Source organism: Berghia stephanieae, chromosome 1 (assembly GCF_034508935.2).
Source record: "Berghia stephanieae isolate SIO BIC M18660-M18661 chromosome 1, UCSD_Bste_1.3, whole genome shotgun sequence".
Taxonomy (NCBI): Eukaryota; Metazoa; Mollusca; class Gastropoda; order Nudibranchia; family Aeolidiidae; genus Berghia; species Berghia stephanieae.
This window is the reverse complement of record NC_088360.1, coordinates 67,158,407-67,174,643: the sequence shown is the minus strand read 5'-3', so window position 1 is coordinate 67,174,643 and position 16,237 is coordinate 67,158,407. Positions and strand designations below refer to the sequence as shown.

Genomic DNA, 16,237 nt, shown 5'->3' with positions numbered 1-16,237 from the left:
GTTTGACTTAGGACCTTTCAGGTCCACACACAGTCTATGGGGATCTGGCCAGATCTTTCTCTACTTAGCTGTGATGAAATACCATTGTCTTTGGTCATGAGCAGCAGCCTACTAGACATATTTGGAACTACTCAAGTCTAATGTTCTCATTACCATATAAAATAAACAGCCTTCACTTTATTATCTACTGTTTATCATTTAGCAAAGTATTGTCTGAAGCTGAATTTAAGCCCCCACACTCTTGGTTGTATATGAGGCTGTGAGTGTCTGGAGGGGAGGGTAAATTAAATTAAAACAAATAACTAAATTAAGACGACACAAAAACGTTTGTGTATAAAAATGATTGATACATGATTTTAGAACCCTTGTTTCATATTTGTTTCGAAAATGGAACCAATTACTATATTCGTGTGCCCTTTCCACCATAACAGCTTCTTCTCACTTCGAAGAATTAGTGTAGAACACTTTGTAGTAGCCCATTTCAGATGAAGGCTCCCTTTAATCTTTTACAGGTCCTTTAAAAACTTACCTTTTAGTTGGACAACCAGGAATCTGATTTTCAATATCTTAATTTTTTTTTACAGTGTACACATCTTTAAAATGTAGCTATATCGACATGAGTCTTCTAGCAAAGCAGAATGTGGGTTTCATAGTAATATAGACTCTGGCGGTAATTTCTCTTTTTCTTTTTTCTTTGACAAATATCTCAATTTTCAATTGTCGTTCAGGATCAGTTCTCAACATTGTTTTGTTTTGTCTTGTTTTTTTATGGCTTTTAATGCGTAAACGACCCTTTACCCAATCATTCTATGAAGCAAAGGAAATGTAAGACAAAAGGGGACTACTTCAACAATCAGGGTCCAAGTGAGACCAGCCATATGGTAAGGACAAATGATTTAGAAGGGTGAATGACAGAGAAAGGCTATGGACCGATGAAGACTCCATCGGCTCAGGGGGATCCGAAGTATCCCCACCCCATCGGGATTTTTATGAAGCTCTTTGTTAACAGCATCAAAATAAGGCAATCTGACAAATCACTCCAAAATGACTCAATATCTTTGTCTTTGCATGGTGGTATACGGGTGACTTTTTGATCTACATACATAACTGTTCTTCATAAAATTTGTTACATTCTTGAAGAATAAACTTTTTTTTTAAAACGAAAAACAAAACAAAATAATTTTTTTTAAAAAAACAAAAAACCCTGCAGGAATTCACCTTGACTGCCTGGAACTGACCACATCATGGCTGGGAATGGCTGGATTCTCACAAAGGTACACAAGATGTTCAAATGTACTCAAGCTGGACACGATCTCGTAGTCATAGGGGAAGAACTGTGGAAAGAAGAGGTTGGGCCCTATGTAAATTATTGTGAGGCAATTTAATCAATAAATATTCGTTTGTAAAGAAGGTCATCAGCACCACAATGTTTCTGAGGCAGACTGATGTCAACAAACAAGCATAGTGTTGTGATATCAACATCGTATTGAGGGGCATTGATATTGATACAACATTAATCAGCAAATAACGTTCTGGGATTACAGTGGTATTACTGTATGTAATTTTTCTTCTTCTTCTTCTTTCAGCTTATCCTGCATTTTGCAGGGTTGCCATAATGAATGCCACATCGCCATGCATTTCGGGTCAGAGCATTATCTTCCTCCAGGCCCAATTCCTTCATATCGTCCTTTACCTTATCAAACCATCTAGTCTTTGGGTGTCCCTTTTTCCTATTTCCCCCAATTGTAAGTCCAATACGTTTCTTTCCACGTACTCCCTCTCTCGTCTCTTTACATGTCCTAACCATTTCAATCTATCTTCTCTCATCTTTATTGATACATTCTTCACTTCAGTCAACCTCCGAATTCGTTCGTTTCTCCCTTTATCTTTTCTTGTCCAGTCAAGTGACCATCTCAACATCCTCATGTCACGCCACCTCAGCTTCTTTATCTTGTTTCTTTATTATAGCTCTTGTCTCTACTCCACATAACATTGCTGGTCTTACAACAGTTGTATATATTTTCCCCTTCAGCTTTGCGGAAATTCGTTTGTCACACATAACTCCAGTTACCTTCCTCCAATTATTCCAGCCTGCCTGTATCCTCTTCTTAACCTCCATCTCATTGCCCCCATCTCTTGGTACAGTTGTTCCTAAGTATTTGAATCGGTTTATCTTTGGCACATCCTATTCTCCTATCTTTATTAGTGGTTCTGATCTCTGTTGTTTGTCCGATGTACAAATACTCTGTCTTCGATCTGCTTACCCTTAATCCCCTCCTTTCCAACACCCGTCTCCAACCCTCCAGTTCCCTTTCCGCCTCAGTTTTTGTATCTTTCAAAAGTACTACATCATCCGCATACATCATGTTTCATGGTGCCTCTCGCCGAATGGGTTCTGTTAGGACATCCATTACTATTGCAAACAGCAGTGAAGACGTTGCTTTTACTGTGCTGTGATATTGGATTGAAGTTATGGGAGGGAATTGATGTGTATTACAGGACTGCGATATTGGCACTATAACGATCTGATTGACACTGATATTATTGTGCCATGCTATATCACATTATGGAGTTTTGGAGTATAAATATTAATATGTATTTTATACTGTGATATTGGAATTGTAGTGATCTAGGAGGATATGACAATAGCGTGGTGTGATATCAGCACTGCAATGCTCCGAGATGACATCAATATAACTGAACTCTCTCTCTCTCTCTCTCTCTCTCTCTCTCTCTCTCTCTCTCTATCTATCTCTCTCTCTCTCTCTCTCTCTCTCTCTCTCTCTCTTTTTTTTTTTTTAATATTTTTTTCTCTTGTATTCGTCTTTCCTTTTTTTGTCTAGCACCTTTCAAACACACTTGTTCTGATCTTTATCTTACACCGAAACCAGCTCCCTAAATTCTCAATTTGATATTTTCATAATCACCATAGGCTGTTTCCAACTGCTTTACTGCTTTAACATATTGCTTATTATTCTGATCCGAAGATAAAGAGGCGGGGCCCTTGTGTTCTTTCAATAAAACAAATCAAAGCAACGCGTGGATTGACCCAGGGACTCAGATTGGTGAGCACCAGTGGGAATTGAACCAGGGAGCATACCATTTGAGATGGACATCCGTGGAGATTATATCCAGGATAATGGGAGGTCAATACAAGAGAGGAGGAAACCGAGAGTCCCGGGGATGTGGACAGCAGTGGGGAGTGAATTCGAGAATACGGAATGTAGACGCAAGTGTGAAGTAAACCCGGGTGCACATTGGACTATGGGATATATCAGCGGAGAGTAAACCCAGGACGTTGGGTTGTGAACACCAGTGGGGAGTAAACTGGGACTATGGGCTGGTGATACCGGTGGGGAGTGAACAGGGAGCTGTAAGAGATAGACACAATTAGGGAGTGAACAAGAGAGGGATGTATCCACTTTTTGAGATGGACACCCAGAACTATGGGAGGGGACTGATTAGAACTATGTGAAGTGGATAGCAGTAGGGAGTGAACACGAACTATGTAAGTTGGACATTAGTAGTAGGGAGTAAATGTATGATTATGGGATATATGCACCAGTGGGAAGTAAACCTGGGACTTTGGGAGGTTGAAACCAGTGAAGAGTAAACCATGGATGGTGAGATATGGACGACACCAGAGGAAACCTGGAGCTTCAGGATATAGACACCATTGAAGAGTGATCTGGGACTATGGGAGGTGGACACCACTGGGGAGTGATAACAGAACCACGAGATATCGACTCAAGCTGGACTGAACCCAGTACTATGGAAGGTGGACATCACTGAGAAATGAACCTGGGGCTATTAGAGGTGGACACTACCGGGAAGTGATCGTGGAACCACGGTATATAATGGAATCCGGTGGGGGGGGGGGGGGGAACCTGGGACATTTGGAGGTGGACACCAGTTGGGAGTAAACCCCGGGGTTTGAGAAGTGGACATAACTGATAAGAAATCATGGAACCACGGGATATGGAATCCGGTGGGGAGTGAACCTGGGGTTATGAGACGTGAACATCACTGGGGAGTGAACATGGAACTATGGTAGGTGAACACTAGCGGGAATTGAACGGTGAACCACAGGATATGGACTCCAGTACTCATGAAACTATTGGAGGTGGATACCCGTGGGCAGTGAACCTGGGACTAAGGCAGGTGGACACTAGTGGAGAGTAACCCATGGCTATGAGAGGTGGACACCACTGGGGAATGAACACAAGATCATGGGATATGGACATCAATGGGAATGTATTGTTCTTGAAATGTGAGGTTTTATCCGTAAAATGTCCCTGAAATTTGAAATTGAGGGTAGGCAAGCCAGCAAGAGCTTTGTTGGGAAGGATTTTTAAAAATACTGGCGGGACTACTACTACTACAACTACTGCTGCTACTACTACTACTACTACTACCACTACCACTACTGCTACTACTACTACTACTACTACTATTACTACTACTGCTGCTGCTGCTACCACCGATAATAATACTTTTATTACTATCCAAACATTTTGTAAAACTTTACTCCAATTCCATTTTATCAATTTCCTACTATACTACATTTCAATTTATTTTACATTCTATACTGCACGACACAGTTCCCCCCCCCCCCCCCCACCCCCTTTTAATTAGTTCATCAATTGCACACCTATTATTAATATTTATTGTTATATTTGAATTCGTACTTCCTTGCAAAGGAGCATTCAATTTCCTGTCCCATCTAATCGTTGTTATTGTTTAATTACCTTAACTACGCCATTCTCACATTTCTCCTTCGTCTTTAGTGTTTCTTTCATTCATCGTGTTTTGTTGGTGACGGGAAACCCGAACCGTCCACATCTTCTGTCCTTGTTCAATAAATTGAAGCTTACATTTCCTTCGAGTCTCAAGCAGCAACATTTTCAAGTTTTAAAAATATAATTTTAAAAGGAGTTGTTAAAAAAAACTTACAATAATAATAACTTTATTATATAAAAATAGTAAAGACAATTTTTTCTTCTTTCGCGGGTATATGTAATAGCCATGCAAAATTTCACGGCAATTCAACAAACTGTTACAAAAACATCCCCCTCTAAGCTTGGATATGAATAGGGATGATCTTTACAATTCCAAGCTTTAGACTGTCCCCATACCTCCAACGCCTCTCTCTCTATTCTCGACTTATCCGATCATTGTTTGCATACCAGAAAACATGGCGGCAGCAACCAGTCGATTAGCAAATAAAACGCGGCTCTAGTCCCTTCTCTTCTCTCATTGTTCTGTGGTCCGATGCCGTGGTAAACTATTTCTAAAATATCTTAATTTCGATTCCATTGACGTTTAATCCGAAACATGCTTAATGCTGACGTGCTTTGAAGACAGCATGGTGTGTATCTTCCTTCAGTAATGCTTCCCTTCTAATATTGAACGCATGAATATAACGGGACTCGGCTACAACGGGGATTTTTTTTGCTAGTCCCACTATCCCCGTTGTATCCGAGTTCCACTGTATTTCATTTGGATCGTGAAATATGGGTTTGTATTTAAGAGATTCAAAAGCCAGTGCAGATGACCGTTGGAAACATAATGATCAAAGATTATGGTCAAATAGGTCATTGGCCTTGTGTTAAAAAGGACCCCATGGCTCCTCAAGAAAACAGACCCGTTTCTACAGATTGACACATCACGTATCTACAACATTCCATACTTTTAGTTGAAATGACTTCGTGTAAGTCTAAGCATCATCTATAGCGAACAATAATAGAAGACTGCGAATAGTAATATTAATAATATTATTACTTCAACACTCATCTAATATAATATTGCTACAGCAATAAAAATAGAGAACCAAAGTCTGCATTGCTTGTGTGTCTTTTCAAAGATAACAAAAATCAGTCAGAACTTGCAAGTCACGTGACACTTCAACATGGCGCTTCTATCACCTGAGGTAGATAACCCAATACACAAGGACTGATAAAGAACACACTCAATGCTGGCATAAAGGACGGTAAGGTCCCTTCACCGACCAGCACAGAATCATTTGAAGGGCTCTTCTTCCCCTATCCTGAAATCCACAGATAATATATGCTACTATCAGGGTTCAAAGATTAATCCTAAATTGGTATTAGGGGGCGTTTTCTTTCATGTGATCCTCTCTACAACAGCAACAATTGTTTTATTATCAAGTCCTAACCGACCACCGAAATTAACCACGGGGTCATTGTGTCGTTGGTTATCGTTACCGTTCAATCAAGTTTATCACTTTCGTCGTCCCCCTTCTTCATCATACTTAGAGCAGTCACCACAATTTATACAATCACCACTACCACTGTGTTGCCAGCGCCGTAAACCCATAAAAACAAAACAACCACATTTGCCTCCTCCTCCTCCTCCTCCTCCTCATCATCATCATCATCATCATCATCATCATCATCATCAATATTGTCGTCCAAATAAAAAGAAAAACAACAACACATTATCTCATTTTAGCCCGAAAACTTTTCTTTAATAAAATAATTTGAAGCCATCGATATGATAATATAAGGTAAACCTTTTATGGCCAATATGAGAAAATAGTGTTTCGCCCTTGTCTGCAAAATTTCAAAATAAGCTATTAACACACACACAGACACACACGAAAAGAAAAAAAACACGCATTTATTTTAACATATCACAGACAAGTCAAAAAGTCAAACAAGACAATTTAACGTTTTGTATATTTAAAAAAATATATATATATTAATACTTTAATAACAACTGTGGAACAAAGTAAACAATCGCATTTTCAATTCCTGAATCTCTGTGTAGTGTATTGTCTTTCACAGCAGTAGGTAGGGCGATTTAAGGAATGAGTAAAAGAGAGAGACTTTATTTGGGTGTATGTGCGCGCACAACAGAAAGAGAGACTCAACCCGGGGTGGAGGTGGAGAGAGAATGGAAAGGTGAACAGACAAAAAGAAAGAAGGATATATAGAAGAGACAGAGATAAACAGATAGATTGATAGGTAGATAAGAGAGAGAGAGAGAGAGAGAGAGAGAGAGAGAGAGAGAGAGAGAGAGAGAGAGAGAGAGAGAGAGAGAGAGATTTGTATATGCTTTCATTTAATATATCTTTGGTAATAACATAGAATAAGATAGATTGTAAAACTTTCAATTGCTAAAGCATAAAAGTTGACTAAAAAGAAATAAAGTAAAACTTTGTGTCTTTGGGAAGAACAAAATGACATCCATCCAGTTGACCTTCCACTTCAGGAGAAAGTCATGTGAGCCATCTTGAACCAGTTGAGCATAGTGTCCAAATTTATTTGAGGAAAATTATGAACCAATACATTATTTCATTTACTCTATGAAACAAATAATTATTTAGAAATCAGGCTTGATTCATTCAATAATCCAAATGCAAAAAGTTAAACAGCGGTTTAATTAATTTTCTTCCCCTTGTCTAGTAAAATATAATAAATTAAACATTTAATTAAATAACTGAGCAAATAAACAATCATTAAATCTATGTCGAATAAAAATAGTGGGTTAACTTTGAAGACAAAAACAGGATAAAGAGGTGTGTACAAAATGACCAGAAAATAAACCTAAATAAAATTATGAAAATAAGGCTAATATATGAGTTTGACAAGATGTTGAGGTGTGAAACAGGAAAGAGTTGTCAAGAAAGAAAACACGGAGAGGGGGCAATGAAAATTGTTGGAGATGGATTTGATGCACCAAGATTTGAATGACGGACACGGAAGCTGGTCTTACGATGAAGTAGACGAATGCACATAATGGGAAAGTTTGGCAGTTTGTGACGACCTGAAGAGCTGCTAAAGACTTAAACCTCACGAATCACGAAAAGCACTAGTTAATAATATAGTGGAGTAGAAACCAATAATTTGGTTTTAATGAGCTATACTGGAGTGGCTGTCACAAGCAAATTGGTTTAAACTATTTATTTTGTAAAGAATGTATACGAAGAATATGTAAGCATCAATAATATAAATAAGGAAAAGAAATGAACGTTGGATGAACAATTCAATCTCAAGACAGAAAAAAATTCCAAAAGGATGGAATGTTGGCAAAATTTACAAGTGTAAATCTTTGTCTTAATTCTTTAATAATTTGTTCCACAGCATACCGATACGACAAGGCAGTTCATTGTGATTTTTAAAAAATAGAATATATTTATTATTTATTATGACTGGACTCTGATCCGATCCACAAGAGGCCCTCATCATCTGGCCGGATAAAGAGATAAGGAGGCAGACACCGAAGTCATCCGATCCATTTACATCTATTTTTCTCTCATCCAGATTCAAGCAGCAATGACCACAGGTCGCCCATTACTCTTCCTTGATGCATATACATTGGTCTTGACGGTATGAGCCCCTGAATCAATCAAGGAAGAACGGTTATCATTGTGGATACTACTACTACTTCAATAATGTCTGAAAAATAACGTAGAATCAATCATTATACTTCTTGCCTCAAATAAATATTAAATTTCAAATTAAAAGCTTACTAATACCCATTGCCACAATAGAGACGGATTAACTAGTTATTCAGTTACTCCGACTAAAATTGGATTTTATCAACTAACTAATTATATTAATTTTTTTCATCAGGGTTTTTAAAAAAATGCAACCTAAAAACGTAGAAACAACACTCTTTAATCACACCAAATACATTGCTTTGGACAATAAAGTACACATCAACTACGTCAACTATGAGTCTAAATAAGATACAATCTCGTATATTACAGTTCTTGTACATTTTATAATGCATTGGGATAATTTAACTAGTAACAGTTAGGTGATTGTTAATACAACTATAAATAATGGTCGCCTTTATACAATAGCCTTTACGTTCAACAACGTTTTCAGCTCATAATATCTACTTTGGATAATTATCACAATGACATTTTAAAAGAGGACAGGTTCTTGTTAAGAAAATAATCACAAACATCCACGATAGACGTAAGTTACTCCCCTAGTTTGTTTTATTTATTTATTAATTAATTTTTTTTCATAATTTTATATCAATTTATTTGTATCCTTTAATTTATTTTTCTTGTCATTATATACGTGTTTTGACTGTCGCCTGACGAAGAGCAAATGCCAAAACGTCGTATATTTGTATATTTGTATTTTTTTCATTTCAAGAGCCATATTACTCCTTATATTTTCGTTAAAAGATAAAACTATCCTTTATTAAAATTGATTGTCATGACACGAATAGGGTGTTTTAATTAGGTAAAAATTATCTCTATATATTGAATTATTACAAACGCAAATGATATTCATAGTGAGAGACAGCCCAAATGCAAAAGACAACATTGATGGCAATGAACATGGCAATATATTATTATTATTATTATTATTATTATTATTATTATTATTATTATTATTATTATTATTTTTATTATTATTATTATTATCATTATTATTATTATATGTGTTGCTCAATAACAATTTAAAATTTAAAAAAAAATTCAAAACAAACAGCAATTGGGGGGGGGGGGGGGGGGGGGGGTTAAAAATGTGACCTCACCTTTTACCATACCATATACATACCAAAGTCCTTGGAATCTCAGCTTGCATCGATGAGGTGTTTCCATATTTCAAAGAGGCTGACGTTTTGTTTTCTAATCAAGGAACAAATCATCTATGTCTTCCAAGACCACAACAACTAAATTATAAATAAACTTCCACGAGGTGTGATGGCATTGTAGGATTAGAGTATGCTATTAAACTATTGTGTTGCACTCAGGTGAAATCTGCAGTTGGAGGAGTTGAATCTCATCAGCTTTCGGACATCACGATGAGATAAAACTCTCTCCACTCCATAATACACCTGAACATTCAGTCTTATAATCCGTTGCATCACATATCATATTCATTTAGATCATTGCCGACAACTGCAACATCACCGACTTGAAACCATGGCCATGAACACCTTAAACGTTGATCAGAAAACTTCAACTTGAGACAATGGCTATGAACAGTTAAAAACTTTGAACAGAATACCCGTACTAAATGGAACATCATTTCTTAAAACAAAACATGTCAACCATTGCATACTTTACAAGCAAACAAAAGTAAACTGAAATACTCAGCTATGGGAGTATAATCAAAATCATGCCAGATATTCATATCGGTCCATGTAAACCCATACCGAGCCGGTTCAATGTGAAATGTTGATATAGGCTAGTTATCCAAGCTACACATACACCGAAGATAATTTATTAAAACACAACGCCCCCTAACAAGCCTCCCTTGAATCATCATTATCTACCTGCACATATGAAAACGAGAGAAAAATATGTATAGAAAAGACAAAAGAATGGACAGAAATGAATGGAGAATATGTATTAATAATCGCTGTAACTATATTATTCTTATGTACATACCACAATCTTGCACGCAGAGGGACGGTCACGCGCTACAATATCAGTTCGTAATGACAATGAGACACGGATTAAAGTATTAAACAATAACAAACATGCGTGCATAGCTTTTTCTATCTCAGTAGCATGCCGGATTTTTAAAATAAATAATTTGTTTAGATTAATATTGAAAGATCGAGAAGCTGTGTTTAACATAATATTGCAGAGGATACGTTGCGCTATAATGGGAAACGCATATACAATTAGAAGAGACATTACTAACCTGTAATCATTATGTTAAGAAAAAAAACAAATGATATATCACAGCGTATATATAAAATAGCTTAATAGCTAGGAGACACTTTGTTGTCAAATCTACTCAAATAATATAGATATAATGTGCAAAAAAAAAACAAACAAAAAATAACAAGTGTAACAGCAAATGACTAAGCAAACCAAATGAAGCGTTGTCTCTACTACTTGACTTTCGATTCTATGCCACGTCAACATAATAAAAAAGATAAATGTGCACGAGAAAAATAAGAATATTCTTATCATTTAAAGGTATGCCATAGCGTACACAAATGCAAAGTAATAAACTAATCGAAGCAAGGCGGATTGTAACACGAAGAGAACAAAAACATTTTTTTAAACATCCAAGCCATCTATATATTCAATACGCAATAGCACTAAAATATATCAGTAAACTTTGTAACAGCAATTAAACTTTCCTGAAGTCGAATATCATGTTGAGCCACATAATCTCATTTTGCCTGTTGCGCAAAACACGACTTGCAGAATGTATGATTGTGAACAGTAAAAGAATGGACGACTGTGGCGGTTTCTGCTGACTTCCACAAGATCCACTGACGGAATGAAGACGTATCATATAGTGGCAATTTTAGAGCTTGGTCCATCGACTAGCGTCAATGGTTTTAAAAAAATACCGAAGGAGGGGAGTATACTGATAAGAGACAAGTATGTAGCTAGTAGCAGCAGAGACAGCCTGCAAACCAACGTGTGACACACACAGTCCAGCAACTACGAGGCAACCGTGAGACTTACAAAAGGGGAGAGATAAAGATGGTTGCGACAAAATCCGTCACATAATCTGCAGCGATCCCGAGACACTCTTATCATTGGCAAACATTTGCAGGTAGAAGAAGGCTCTTGATTCGAAGCGTTACCTGAGATCGTTGCGTGACCACTCAACTGGACATGGTTCGCTCTTCATTTATGAGACAGAGAGTAAGATGACACATAGACATAGAGTAAAATAACTAACCACGCTTAGCTAGTTTGGACATTAAAGCGAAAAACTAAAAATAAGAAAGAGAAATTGAAAGGCAAAACGTGGAAGATCCGTGGGAAAAAACTCACTGAACGTACAAAGAAAGTGCATCTGTCTCGAGATAAAGATTCACTTGACCTACAATCGATTTTTACATTCATTCTTTGTTGGTCACAAGATTGCAAGCCGTGACTTTTACTAATGCCATCACTTTTTAAATTAAAAAAAAATGATACCTACTAAACGATTATAATCATGAAACATCTTCCGTAACAACCCATATCAATGAAAGGGTCACATGACCAATGGGTGATTTTATTAAGGTCCCAAATGACAGCAAACCTGTCATTTTTATCTTCAGAGAGAAAGCGACTATCTTATTAAATTCCCGTTGCTGGACAGTGGCCGCTATCTTCCTCGTCCCCGGACTCAAAGTGAGGATGATAGCCTATCGCAGCCGTAGAGTAGAGGATATGGAAATGTAAGTTAACAACATTTAAACCTTTCGCAGACGGGGGTCTATATTACTCTGACTTCAAGAAGTCCCAAGTTTGAGAGTTTTTGCCAAGATGAGGGTCACTTAAATCGATCAATGTTTGAATGACGAGTATTTTTAAATGTCATTTTATATATGAAACGATTAAGATAACCTTCAACCATAGATGACCTTCAACCACAGCACATTAGTATAAGAAGTCGAAGCCCTCAACCTATCAAAAAGTATGAAATTTGAGACTTCAAAGAAGGCTCGGGTTTGAGACATTACATTCGACTAGTTGGAGACGTCTTAATCCATCGATATAAACAGAACGACATTGACGTCACCCTGCTACATGTTATTATGTTTAACCAGACATTTGTATGAGTAGTTCTCATTAATTTGTATTGATAAGACTATAAACGTTTAAGGTTACACATAGTTTTATGTGTTGGTACGTTATATCCGGCTGGCGGATGTTGGTAGTTTGTTTTTTGTTTTTGTTTTTGTTTTTGTTTTTTTGGACTAAATGCCTAGAGTCAATAATATGAAGTAAAACTTTTCTTACCAAAATATATTTTAAAAAGACGTTTTGTCAGTAAACGACTGCAAAGGTACAATGAGAGAAGCTTACCTACCGTGCAGTATGACGGATAGTAGTCATAGAAAGTGGTGAGGAGAGAAAATGGAATCTGGATGACATTCCAATTATGACAAGGAGAAGGACACACCACTGTGTCAAAATGGGAGGAATAACAGACCTGTCTACTATATCGAAACATTCGTAGAATTTCAGAACTTCATGAGCATCTCTAAGTCATTAAAACGTATTAAAAATAAAAGTTGATACCGTACTACATACTTTTTAGGATTTATAAGTGTTATTTAATCCTTGTAATGGTAAATTGTTGATTTTAAAATTTAACTATAGCGGCAACAATTTTTTCTCTCCTAAAAATGAAGAATTTCTAATTTTTCCAAATAGGCAGGTCTGGAATATCATCATTAGAACCGACAATCAAATGCGGAATATATTATAGTGTAAGGACAGAGTGGAGACAAAGTAAGTCAGAAGACCAGAAAACAAAAGGATGGCTTCAGTGCATTCTTAGTTGTCAACATGACCTCAAAGCATTTCAAGTAAGCTACATAGCACGGATACATTACTGAATTCCGCTTTCCAAAACCCGAGTGGTTATCGTTTTAAACGGATTACTGAGCAAATGAGTCGTGTTGTTGTTGTTGTTGTTGTTGATGATGATGATGATGATGAGATGATGATGATGATGATGAAGACGATGATGGTGATAATAATGATGATGATGATGTTGTTGTAGTTGATGATGATGATGATGATGATGATGATGATGATGATGATGATGATGATGATGATGATGATGATGATGATGATGATGATAATGATGATGATGATGATGATGATGATGATGATGATGACTACGATAAAGATATCATGATAGTGAAATATTTCAAGAATACGGTGGATCAAAAATATTCGAATTTTTTTCTTCTTCTAATAATGAGTTCCTTTTTCAACTAACACAGGAAAAAAAGAGAATTAGTTGGCCTTATCTTGCTTCAAGTTGTATAAGTTGTTTATTTACAGAAGAAAATGATTGAGAAAAGGGCAGGTGTTTCCATCTGATTAATCTTAACCTACGTAGTGCAACATACCATTTTCAGGTCTGATAATCGAACGCAAATTATATGGACTTGTTTTAACATTGTTGTAATGGACAATATTTTGCGTCGGTTTGAGAGTATTCCCATTACAACAATGAGACCACAACAATTTGACTTATAAGACCTGCAAATAAGTGCACGTTGATCTTAACCAATAATTGATTTTTGTCAGTTGTGATTTTGATTATGTAGGGGATAACATGCGTTTATATTGCGGTTGTAAGAAAATGTTCTTATTTTGATATTTTTTAGTTAAATTATGTTTATCCATTATTTGAGCTTTAATTTTTTTTATAAAGAAAAAAGTATTTTTAAAATTCTTTATTAAAAAATAAAAACAAAACAATGACAAGACAGTGCCTGTGAGAGAAGGGTCTATGTTGTTCCAAGTCTACCAGTATGAATGTGCAAACATTGTTTATGGGGGAATGCCCGTCAGTTGACACTAAAAGTCCCCAGCACACGTAAAATGCACAGAGAAGAGTCTAACAGTTTTACTTTTCGATATTTCGTTCCATGCCACTATCGTACGTTATGACCAAAAAAAAAAATGGCTTTGGTTAAAGCCCAGAGGGTAAGAGTAAATCGGAGATCAAACAAAATCTGTTCTGGATGATAGGGTATGTATGTTTACTGCAGGTAAACAAAATGGCATCGTGCACTATGAAACGGTGGAGAGAGTCGTGGAGGGAAGGCAGGTAGGCAGCTTGACCTATTACATCATGCATGCTGACTTGTCTGGTCATCGTCAGGACTGGACTATAGTAGGAACGAAATTGGCGTCATTCACCTATTTGTTATTGTTCTCGCCAGCCATTTTTATAAGCAGATATCACTAAATAAGTATTAATCAGACTGTAAATGTTTAAAGTTACGCACAACATTGTGTGTTCATTTGTTATGGGTTTTTTTTGTTTTGTTTTGTTTTTGTTTTTTGTTTTTTAATAAACGCATAGCATCAATTTATTTATTTTTGTGGTAATTGGAATAACATTAAACAAGATGTGCATCCATTCTTTGACCAAAATAACCAAAAAAATAAATAAATAAACAACACACATTAGTTAGTTGGAGAATTCCATGGAGAACATGCAACAAAATTCCTGCCCCCCCCCCCCCCCCCGACCGTCTCGCTCTCTCTCTCTCTCTCTCTCTCTCTCTCTCTCTCTCTCTCTCTCTCTCTCTCTCTCTCTTTCTTTCTTTCTGAGTTTTAACTTAATATCATACAGATAAATAATGAGAAAAAAAAAAGAAAGAGTACGACAGTCAATGTCATTGGACACACGATGGGACGGACACTCGTGAATGATTTGAAATGGTATGGTAAATAGCAGGACAGCATGTATTATACATTTTGTATGTCATATCGCTTGGGCCATTGTCTCGACTTAGCATAGAATGAGTTCAGAAGTCATGAAGCTAGAAGACCCAATTTGTTACAGGCATGACGACGCATACAATCATGATGGGAAAATTTGCTGCCACGACTAATTTTAAGGTGAAAAGAAACTTTCAGTTTCATCAACCAATATCTTTTTTGGATCAATAAGACTTTAATCTCTAAAAGCATCATCTCAAAGAACAAAAGGCTGAAGCAACGTGAAAACATTTTTTAAAAACATTAAAAAACGATTTACCAAGGACATAATATTACAAAATATTTGGCAAATTGGATTTTTTTTGTAACACTAAGGTTCCGAAACCACTGGATCAATCGTCACCAAATTTTGAATGGTGTTTACGATTGACACGAAGATGGTTTAGGTGTATTTACGATTGACACGAAGATGGTTTAGGTGTATTTACAATTGACACGAAGATGGTTTAGGTGTATTTACAATTGACACGAAGATGGTTTAGGTGTATTTACAATTGACACGAAGATGGTTTAGGTGTATTTACAATTGACACGAAGATGGTTTAGGTGTATTTACAATTGACACGAAGATGGTTTAGGTGTATTTACAATTGACACGAAGATGGTTTAGGTGTATTTATAATTGACACGAAGATGGTTTACGTGTATTTACAATTGGCACGAAGATGGTTTACATGCATTATAAGATCGATATGTCATCGTGATAATTTTATCTAAAAATCAAATTTGTTTCGTCAAATCCCATCGCAAACAGGCGCCATCATTTTAGCACTTGGATTGTGTGTCAACCTTCAGGTTAGCGAGTACGACAATGAGGTTGGAGCACTTGCATTAAATCGATACCAGTTAGTGGTTCCTCTCATTATTCTTAATACAATCAATTTCTTAAAATTTACATAAACCCATTTCCGCTCTTAACATTGGGAAAGAATTCAACGATAAGTGAGCGAAATAATATATAAGATATTAAATGCTGAATATATAAAATTTATATATAATTTTGCACATTCATTTACATAAAAATCAAGTTAT

General features: G+C 36.4%; 1 protein-coding gene and 1 long non-coding RNA gene across 4 annotated transcripts in view; both read right to left on the bottom strand.

The window, feature by feature from the left end:
• LOC144979961 (KICSTOR complex protein SZT2-like) overlaps positions 1 to 16,237 on the bottom strand; it is a 143,683-nt gene that overhangs the window by 64,419 nt on the left and 63,027 nt on the right. For all 3 annotated transcript variants that reach the window (XM_078927314.1, XM_078927322.1, XM_078927331.1), the window contains exon 22: positions 1,219 to 1,334. In XM_078927314.1, coding sequence (XP_078783440.1) covers positions 1,219 to 1,334 — 116 coding nt within the window. The remainder of the gene's footprint in view (positions 1 to 1,218; positions 1,335 to 16,237) is intronic.
• LOC144979957 (uncharacterized) overlaps positions 6,620 to 16,237 on the bottom strand; it is a 22,571-nt gene continuing 12,953 nt past the window's right edge. Inside the window, exon 2 of the long non-coding RNA XR_013646800.1 lies at positions 6,620 to 8,361. This is a non-coding gene — a long non-coding RNA (uncharacterized LOC144979957). The remainder of the gene's footprint in view (positions 8,362 to 16,237) is intronic.